The sequence below is a fragment of the Monopterus albus genome, unplaced genomic scaffold (assembly GCF_001952655.1).
Source record: "Monopterus albus unplaced genomic scaffold, M_albus_1.0 scaffold332.1, whole genome shotgun sequence".
Lineage (NCBI taxonomy): Eukaryota > Metazoa > Chordata > Actinopteri > Synbranchiformes > Synbranchidae > Monopterus > Monopterus albus.
Window position 1 is genome coordinate 336235 of NW_018128212.1, and position 10203 is coordinate 346437.

The following is a 10203-nucleotide window of genomic DNA, read 5'->3' on the forward strand; positions in this document are numbered from 1 at the left end:
TCCTCAAGGACATTCATACTTCTATGCTGAATTGTTCTAGACTTCTTACTTTTGAAATATTGAGCTTTATTCTGAAAATCTTGCCCCATTGAAATGATTGGAAAAATTCTACTTCAGCATAATTTCAGTTATCAAAATGTTCAGCTCCTCATGGACCTTGAAAATATTCAGCATTTATTCTGACAATTTTGCCCCACTCAAATGAATGGCGAAATTCTACTTCAGCATACTTTCAGCTCTCATAATGTTCAGGTCCTCAAGGACATTGATGCTTCTCTTCAGAATTTTTCTAAACTTCATTCTTTTGAAATATTTAGCTTTATTTTGAAAGTTTTACCCCATTCAAATGAATGGGAAAATTCTACTTCAGCATAATTTCAGCTATTTCAGGTATCAAAATGTTCAGCTCTTCAAGAACATTGGTGCTACTAATCAATTTTTCTAAATCTCATACCTTTGAAATATTTTGCTTTATTTTGAAAGTCTTGCCCCTTTCAAATGAATGGGAAAATTGTACTTCAGCATACTTTTTTATCAAAATGTTTAGCTCCTCAAGGACATTCATACTTCTATGCTGAATTGTTCTAGACTTCTTACTTTTGAAATATTGAGCTTTATTCTGAAAATCTTGCCCCATTGAAATGATTGGAAAAATTCTACTTCAGCATAATTTCAGTTATCAAAATGTTCAGCTCCTCATGGACATTCATTCTTCTGTTCACATTTTTTCTAAACTTCATACTTTTGAAATATTTAGCTTTATTTTGAAAGTTTTACATCATTCAAATGAATGGGAAAATTCTACTTCAGCATACCTTCAGGTATTTCAGGTATCAAAATGTTGAGCTCCTCATGGACATTCATTCTTCTGTTCACAATTTTTCTAAGCTTCATACCTTTGAAATATTTAGCTTTATTTTGAAAATCTTGCCCCATACAAATGAATGGGAAAATTCTACTTTAGCATACCTTCAGCTATTTCAGGTATCAAAATGTTCAGCTCTCAAGGACATTCATGTTTCTATGCAGAACTTTCCTAAACTTCATACTTTTAAAATATTTAGCTTTATTTTGAAAATCTTGCCCCATACAAATGAATGGGAAAATTCTACTTTAGCATACCTTCAGCTATTTCAGGTATCAAAATGTTCAGCTCTCAAGGACATTCATGCCTCTATTCAGAATTTTTGAAAACATCACACTTTTAAAACATTGCTTTATTTTGAAAATTTTGCCCCTTTGAAATGATTGGGAAAAATCTACTTCAGCATACTGTCACGTAGATATGCCTTTCAGGTGTCAAAATGTTCAGCATTTTCAGGGCAATCCTTCAGCACACAGCATCCACACGCATTTACAACAGGAAGTGCATTTCTCTAGTTATTTATTATTCTGGGATCTTCCACCCTTTTTTGGCACTTAATAAGTCCAGCATACTTTCAGCTATACAGGCCATTGAGGTCTCTATCTGTTCAACTCTTCAAGGATATCCCTGCTTGTATTTTTCTTGGTCATAACATTTATAATTTTTAATCTATTCAGCTTTATTTTTTGCAATACAAGTCAATAGGAGCTGAAAGTACTGAGTCAGTGACAGTCTTGGAGTGCCATCTGGTGGTTCATAAAATGCAGCAAAACTGGGACATGCCCCTACATAACTCCTCTCTCTCCCTCTCTCTCTGTCTCTCTCCCCCTCCCCCTCTTTCTGTCTTCCTCCCTATCCCTTACTTTGTCTCTCTCCCCCTCCCCCCTCTCTCTCACATGTGCACACCTACTTGTTTTACCTCCTTTGTGGGGTCCTATTGGACTATTTTCACATCTTAATAAGTTCAGCATACTTTCAGGTAGAAAAGCCATTTAGGTATCAAAATGTTCAGCTCTTCAAGGGCAGTCATTCATACTTTATTGCATCTCATCCTTCAGATTATTCAACAAAGGACTTCACCTATTTCTTCTCAATTATTTCAACAAAGAACTTCAGCCATTTCTTCTCATCTTTCAGCTGTTTCAGCAATTGATTTCAGGCATTTTCAAGACAATCTTTCAGCTTATTAGCATCCACACGCATTTACGACAGGAAATGCATTTCTCTTGTTTTCCTGTTGTTTTCGATCTTAATGAATCCACTGTCAAATGTAGAAGCTTGTTAAAAGTTGAACATGTGATTTTTACTGGGGCAGGTGCCCCAGTAACAAGGGTCTAGCATTGCCTCTGGTTATGGCCAATCCATGACTAGCACAGATGCCCAATAACAAAGCACCATTTGGGTTCAGATTGGGCAGGCCGTTCCTCCCAGTCTCCCTCTTCCAGGTTTCTCCATCACTGCCCACATGAGCATTGATATACCCCAGTAGAACTATAGAGTCCGCAGGTGGCGTCCCCTCGAGGACCTCCCCGGGGTCCCTAAAAAGGCCACATACTCTGAAGTACCATCCGGCACATAAGCACAAACAACAGTCAGTTTAGCTCCCAGAGACTTTAAGTTGCATGGAGGTGACCCTGTAATTTCTTGGGGAGAATGCCAACACAGCAGCGCTCAGCCAGGGATTTGTGAGTATCCTCACACCTGCCCGGCACCTCTCACCCTGGGCAATTCTAGACAAGGATAGTCTCTAAGATTTTTGCTCCAGAGCCAGAACTATGTGTGGGGGTAAGCCCAATTATATCTACTTGGTATTGCTCCACCTCCTGCACAAGCTCCAGCTCCTTCCCCACCAGAGAGGTGACATTCCATGTTAGTAGACCTAGCCTATGCAGCCAGGGATCGACATGCCCAGGTACCCGACCTAGCCTGCCGCCTGACTTGCATTGCACCCAACCCCGATTCCACAGGGTGGTGGCTTTATGCCTTTTCTTCAGGCTGTGCTTTACTGGACCCCATGAGCTAAGGCCCAGCCACTGGACACTCGCCGGCAAGTTCCCCTCCCAGGTCTGGCTCTGGCAGGGTGCCCCAGTTTCTCTAATCTAGATGAGGTAGTGCAACTCAAAGTGGACATTTTCGTCACAGTTTTGAATTGCTCTGAGCCTGGCCCCTCCCCTGGGACCAATTTGCCTTGGGAGACTATGCCAAGGGCCAGGATCACTGGGGCACACAGACCTCTCTGCCGTTAAGGTGGCGATTCCAGAAAACTATTGTTTTTGTTGTGGGTTGATCTGATCTGAAACATCGTTTTCTTGTATGCCTAAGTGTTTACCAAGTTTTTGATTAGTAATTACACATAGAACTGTAGATACAGTAACATCAAATGAGCAGTGATAATGACAACAAATAATTTTGAAATGTAACTCACTGTTTTGCATCATGGAGGCCACACCAGTCTCCCAGCTTGTTTGACTTCTGTAATCTGTACAAAGAGAGTAAAAATCTTTTACTGGACTTTAATGTTGAGGACATGAACAGACAATACACCACATGCAACTAGTGTTCCTGGACACTGAATCAGAAAGGAGAAAGAGGACATATACGGGTCAATTCTAGTCTAATCAATTTGTTTATACAACAGTGGGGAAAAAAACAAAGAAAAAAGAAACACCAGTTCTGTTATTTAAAATTTGCTTTTGGGAATTTGGAGGAAATAGTGAAGCGTTTTATCAAATAGAAAAACATGCTGAAGTTAAAAAAAAGTCAAACAAACAACACCCAGATACTAACTGGGAAGAATGACTGAATGCTAAGCCACCTTGGTGATTAATATGCTAATGCTGATGTCCATGAAGTTATGAACACAGACTTGGAGATAAGCTCTCCCACTCAGCCAGGGCAGCTTCATGTCCAACACAGCCAAAGACTTGTTTTTGTATTTATACTCAGTGATTTAAAGAATTGTGCACTCTCATTCATTTCTTACATCCACACTTTTCTTTCAGATGAATATAGCTTCTACTGCTGCATGCATGCTGAAAATAGACCACAGCTTATAAGAACATATTTAATTCTGGCCTTCTGATAGTTTTCTGACACTGTTGATGAACGTAAAATCCCCTGTGATCCTCGGCATTATCGTCATGGAATATGCACTAAACAAAGATCATAATGCAGGAATAATAATAATAAATATATGCACAGTAGATCATTATTAATAAAACATACATTTCTATAGCTACTTTTCTCCATTATCATTATGGAAGGACGATCTATTTGCATTAATGCATGCAGAACGCAAATGACATTCATTAAACTTCCTCTCACTTCTCAAAAGCCTTTAAAGCTTAGGTTAAAAAAGAGCTAACCACTAAAGCCTTCAAAGGAGTTCCTTCTCTGATGCTCTTGTCAATAACAACCTGCATAATGAGCATGAGGCAGCTCCACACAGGATCCAGCGCGCAGGCTGCCCATGGGCACCTTGTCCCAGCTCCAACTCGGCGCCCTTCTCCCTGTGAAAGAAGACAAAGAGCCGGAGGAGCGGAGCCGCAGCTCTGCTCGGTAAATACCCGCCAGGCTTTGTGTGTCCACGAGATTTTGGTGTCCTCGCCTCGTTAGTTGCGGCTCGTTAAAAACCCTGTGACACAAAACCGCGACGGGGAGCCCAATTTTCCAGTACAATTGGCGTAAAGGAGTTCAGTTGAACACACTGATGACAATATAAAAGTTTCATTCATCCGCATTCAGCGCGCTGATATGAGGGGGAAAAGCCGAGAGAGAGAGAGAGATGCTGCCGAACACTGGTTCACCCTGCTTTTCAAGCACTGAGGTTGTCCCACTGAACAGCAACAACAACAATAATAATACTAATAATAATAGTAACACTGCAGTATGTTCAGTTGCAGCGCAGATGTAAGAATCTGAGTTGGGGTGCTATTGTACATGAATGCGATACAATTTTAAATTATATTATTATTAATGTTACTTATTCCACTGAGATCTGAACTATGTTTCATATCTAGAGTAAATATTTCAGGCCAATATTCACCAGCTGTGTCAAAATACAATAAAACCTAGCACAACAATTCCAGGGGGACTTAAGTTAGTTCATTATCCTAAATAAGGGAATAACGAGAATCTAATTAAATTCAACAGAAAGGTTTTATATTCATAATGTTCATTTATTCTATTTTGTCTGCAGCTTACGTCTCTTTACAAATGCTTTTATACGAGTCCGCTGCGTCAGTGCACTGGACGACAATATACTTAATCAGCCCAAAATAAAACTATACCAGAAACAACTTTTAATATAAAGATGAAATTAAAGTTGAGCTTTAGTTGTTGCTTGTGCTCCTCAGTCTATTCAGCAGAGGTGCACCCCGCGTGCGGGCACTCGCACTGTGTAGCCTGGTTCGAGGGCCATGCAAACACTTTTCCTATGGTGGCAACTGTAACTGTCCATACAATCAAACGTTAGGCTGACTTTATTCACTGGTGTGCCAGACGTAGCCATTTGTCACACATGTTATAGCCACAGATTATATTTCCAGGGTGCAGTCTCCACGGGGGGCAGGTTCCACCCAAAGTCTGAGAAGCGGACACTTGTGCACGGGGCTGCGACTGGTCAGCATGTGCCAGAGTTTGTCCATCCTGTGCCCTGCTTGTGTCATATAGACCTACAGCTGATCACTCACAGGTAAAACAGTCTGTTTAAATCACAGCATCACTGAAATTCAATGTAAAGTCTGTTTCTGCTGCTGATCGTCAACGTCTGGTGTTTGTCTCCATGGCCCCTCCTGGAGATGACGGTCTGGTTTGTCAGTCTGGATGATCCGAGTTTGTTCTGTCACTCGTCTTTTGTAAACGGAGTCTGTAGTTCACACTAAACTGTGTCTCTGTGAACCGTCCACGTCATCATATATGTGGCTGAACAAAACAGACTAACACTCGCGAGGGCCAGTGCATCAGAGTGCACAGTTTGAGTCAACATTGTGAATCAATCACCACACCTTAAATTTTATTATCGCAACTTAGAGTGTTCAATTTTGCAGGACATACACTTTACTGATGACTGGATCTTCAAGCACTCACAATAATGCAACGTTATGAATTTCAACCAGATTATGCCAGTAGGCCTGTTCTGTTTCCTCTTCTGGATAAAATAAAGTGGTGGAGCAACATTCTGGTGTGTTCTGACACTGCACCTATGGTATTAAGTGGTTAAATAGGTGAATTATTATTGTTTATTGATTGCCAAGAAACAATTTCGGGAGTTAAATTTCTATAAACAGTGTGCGTGTGTGTGTGTGTGTGTGCGTGTGTTTAGATGATGGTTTTATTTTTAAGCTATTTTCAAGGATGTTCAGTGACTGGCTCCACAGTAGCAGCCAACAGACATAACAGATCAACATCCTGTAAGAATGTGAATTTCAAACAAAATGCGAAATTTAAAAAGAAATGCAAACATTCTAATTTCTGGACAATAATGTAAGATACTAAAAGTGTTCGTGCGCTATATCCCAGTGCTGGTGAGCCTGGACGTCCCCGTGCTTTGGCTGCTGTTTGGCTCGGGTTCGAACAGTGTAATCATACATTTATGCGCGTTATGTCCTGTCAGAGCATATGGGGGCAACCCACTCCACTCCCACTCCTCACACACAAAATGAAATGATCCAAAGTCACATGTTGGATGGATTCTTCCCTACCTGATTAACCGTGCGGTTAATTGGCTCCCATTAATTAAGACGTTTAGTAACAGTTGAGGTAATTAGATCATCAATTAAGACGATCATTGTCGTCTTGTATGTGTTGGTTTTTACAGATCTCCCGTTCCAAAACAGCGTGTTGTATATTACCACAGGCGGGCCAAGGTGGGGCGGCTCAGGCTCACGGGTAGAGCAGGTCCGTCCCTGAGTGCAGCGTTGGCTGTTCGATTCCCGGTCTGCCCCCTGCACATGTCAAAGTTTTCCCCGGTGGCCAGGCGAGCGCCCTGCACCGGTGTGTGTGTGTGTCACATTGGCTGGATGTGTGATTCTGTGACGCGCTTCGTCCAGGTCCGGTAGAAAAAGCGTTATGTACGTGAATTCCGTGTACCGTAAGAGGAGACCTATTTATGATGAAGAACTTTTAAAGGTGTTTTCAACACGCACAATATTACACTGACATGTTTTCATGTTTTCTCACGTTTCCTTCCTTTAACTGAGTTCGTTTAGGCCTGTTAAGCGTTCACTCCACAACTCCAATAAAACGACTGTTCTTCAGGATAATTCTGATCAGTTAATGGACTGATGAGGCTAAATGACTTGATTTAGGCTACATTTAATTATCAATTAAAGAAACGTATTCTACAAATGCACATTTTTAGCCAATAATAATAACAATATGGAGGCGGCATGGTGCAAATTATGACTTTTTTCGCCGTTATGGCATCAAAAACCATTGGCTACATTTTCCTCAGAAATAACCAATAAACAAACTGGATGTTTTCATAAAGTTGTTGCCCACACCATTTGTGCATATTGGTCAGGAATATTTGCTTTTATGTGTGTCATTTGTAAGGATTGCCGTGCACATATCGGCCTCAGCATCATTGGTTTTATGGCGGTTTTGTAACGTAAATGCCTTGTTTAACACAATAACAATATTAGGTAGTTAATCAGATATACACGGGGAAATGCAGGTGTAACGGGCGGAATGATACCACTGCTTTGGGTAAAGTCGGTTAAATAACATCTCAAAACTTGTATTAATCCAAAATATTTATTTGCCGATTGTTCTAAATATGTTTTGGACTGTAAAAACCATGACGCACCATACATGTTCCCCTTATTTATTAGGTGAAAAATCGCGGACTTAAAACGACTCCCGCGCACGCGTCGCCTTTTCAGAACACGCACTTGGTCCTCTGCTCCACAGTCGGAGGAACCTCAGAAACCTTTGTAAACATGCCCCTTTCTCCCTGCTCGGCCTCATCATCGGCACAATCCACGTCCCGAGGATTAAGACGCGTCGCAGGCGGCAACGAGCCTAACCCGGCGTTTTTATTTTGTTGTTGTTAGTTTGTTTATTTTGTTTTTAAGTGAACGATTTTACTTAACGTTAATAAACCTGTTTTCCAAGGAACCGGTGGAAAATATCTCCGAACCCAGAGCAGCAGCCCGGCCTTGGGCTGGGAGGAATGCCAGATACTCTCCTGTCCACACACAGGTTCATCTTTAGATCGCTGCCTGTTAGTCTTCACAGTATTTATCGAAAATGAAGTTGTATGACTTGGGGGCAGATTCAGTTACTATAATTACAGTATTAAAAACATTATGTTTTACTGTCAGTAATACGAGCAGGGATGGGACGAAGCGTTTTGAACGGTTTATTTACTGCATTCTGTATTTATTTATTTGGTTATTCCTTTTTGTAGCGAGCGCTATGAGTCAGATTAACTTGTGAAACATCAATAGGAAGACGTGGATTTGGTCAGCAGCCTAAAAGAGATGTTTGCCATGATCCATTCATTATATTTCCATTGCTTTCTTTTCGTCTATTTCAACAGTCCCTCTCCTCATTTGTCCCTCAGACCTGTCGTTTGTTTCGTCTTTCCTCCTTTCCCTTTCTGTTCTTAAAGCTGCTAAGTTTTTCACGTGTTTCTGTTTTTAATTTCTAAACTGTTCTTTCTCTCCATTTTCTTTTATTCGAAACATTAGTCTAAAAATATGTGCATCGTCTTCATCATTTCCAGGTTCCACATTGTCTTCATCTCGTCCCTATCTGCTAAACAAACTAACTTTTTAACTCGGCGCTGATTGATTGATGGAAAGAGAAGGAGAGAGAGAGAGAGAGAGGGAGCGAGAGTGAGAGCTTACCTTTCTGTGGCATGCTGTACAGAAGAAACGTTTGGGGTTGTTTAGTTTTCCAACAGCTCCTTTCTTCTATTATTTCCTCCAATTAGTTTCTCCTTGACTGAAGAGACAAGAGCAGAGAGAACAGAACTGGTCCTCTGAGGAGGAGGGAGGAGAGAGGGAGGGAGAGCCAGTGGGAGGGGCGAGGGAATGCCAGAGGGAAAGAATGGGGGGAGAGAGAGTGGAGGGGATTAGGAGTTGGACTGGTGAGATCTGAGAGTTTGTTCATTACTCTGTGAAGAGAAAGAGAGGGAAGATGGAATTAGTCTTTATGGGGACGTAGATCCAGAGGATGAACTGGGCTGGGATCCACCAGAGCCGAGCTGATGTCCAAACAGCACCCAGCTGCGCTCTGTCTACTTCAGTATCACATCATATATATTACATTCTAAGTTACATGGTGGTCTAGACTGCGAGGGAGATGTGATGTCTGTTAACACCAAACCAATGATATCAAATTTCATAAGTTATCAGATGTGCACATGCATGAGCTAGTTCTAGTTTTGCTCCCTAAACCAGTTAATGTTAATATATGCATTATATATATATTTTACTGAGCAATTTGGGGTGGGGGCTACAGCCGCTGATGCGGCTGTATAATTAGAATGATGTTTTATTGAATATACTTTAAAATGAAATATCTTGGATCTATTACAGTGAATGGGTTTGAAAAATTTATAGGTTTTATAGCATATACTGTATCTGCTGAGTGAGATGTGACCTCCTGCTACACAGCACAATTAGTTTTTCAGAAAATTAAAATCAAAGGAGACTTGTCGTCTGTTTCTTCTGATAACTTCCATTAAAACAGATGCACCTTTAAAAAGTTCCCAAATATAAGTAAAAAAGAAATGAGCACAGTAAATCCAAAATGGTAATGTTATGGCTGTTAGATCCGCTCGGACACAGAGGGGAGCGAGTCAAAAAAAAGGACGGACCCAGGTGGCTGACTTCAGTGTAAGTAGTGCTCAGTTTATTTACAGTGATATCTTACAAGGAAGTGAATAACCAGGTTGAAGTGGGACCGGGTGTCGAGCCGCAGAAGGTGAATAACAGTCAGTGGTGGAATGATGAGGGAAAGGCCGGGCTGCGGACGCTGGGACTCACTCCTGGGCTGGTCGTGGTGGAAGGTTGCTGAGGAGACAGAGTTAGTACATGCAGTTAATGGGAGACTGTGCATCGACCTGCGAGGTGGAGATAGTGCGGGGTTGAGGAGGTCTGTGGTCCGGAGAAGCGACAGAGGCGAGAAGGCTGAGACAATGGGGCACAAGACTGGAATGGGGCTAGGGCAACAAAAACGTGAGTACAATATAAAGCTAAGAACAACGAGAAACAAATGGGCCTGATGATACTAGAAAGAACTGGCAGGGGAGTGAACGTAGAGCAGGGAATAAATAGGGAGAACTAATCAGGTGCAGCTGGTGGTAATCAGGGGATATGAAGCAGGTG

General features: G+C 41.5%; 1 protein-coding gene across 1 annotated transcript in view; it reads right to left on the reverse strand.

The window, feature by feature from the left end:
- Nucleotides 1–8748, reverse strand: part of LOC109974401 (paired box protein Pax-6-like) — a 107307-nt gene extending 98559 nt beyond the window's left edge. Inside the window, exons 1-2 of the mRNA XM_020624580.1 lie at nt 8719–8748; nt 3291–3344 (exon numbers count right to left, since the gene is read on the reverse strand). Coding sequence (XP_020480236.1) covers nt 3291–3344; nt 8719–8731 — 67 coding nt within the window. The 5' untranslated portion in view covers nt 8732–8748. The remainder of the gene's footprint in view (nt 1–3290; nt 3345–8718) is intronic.
- Between the last annotated feature and the right edge of the window lie 1455 nt (nt 8749–10203).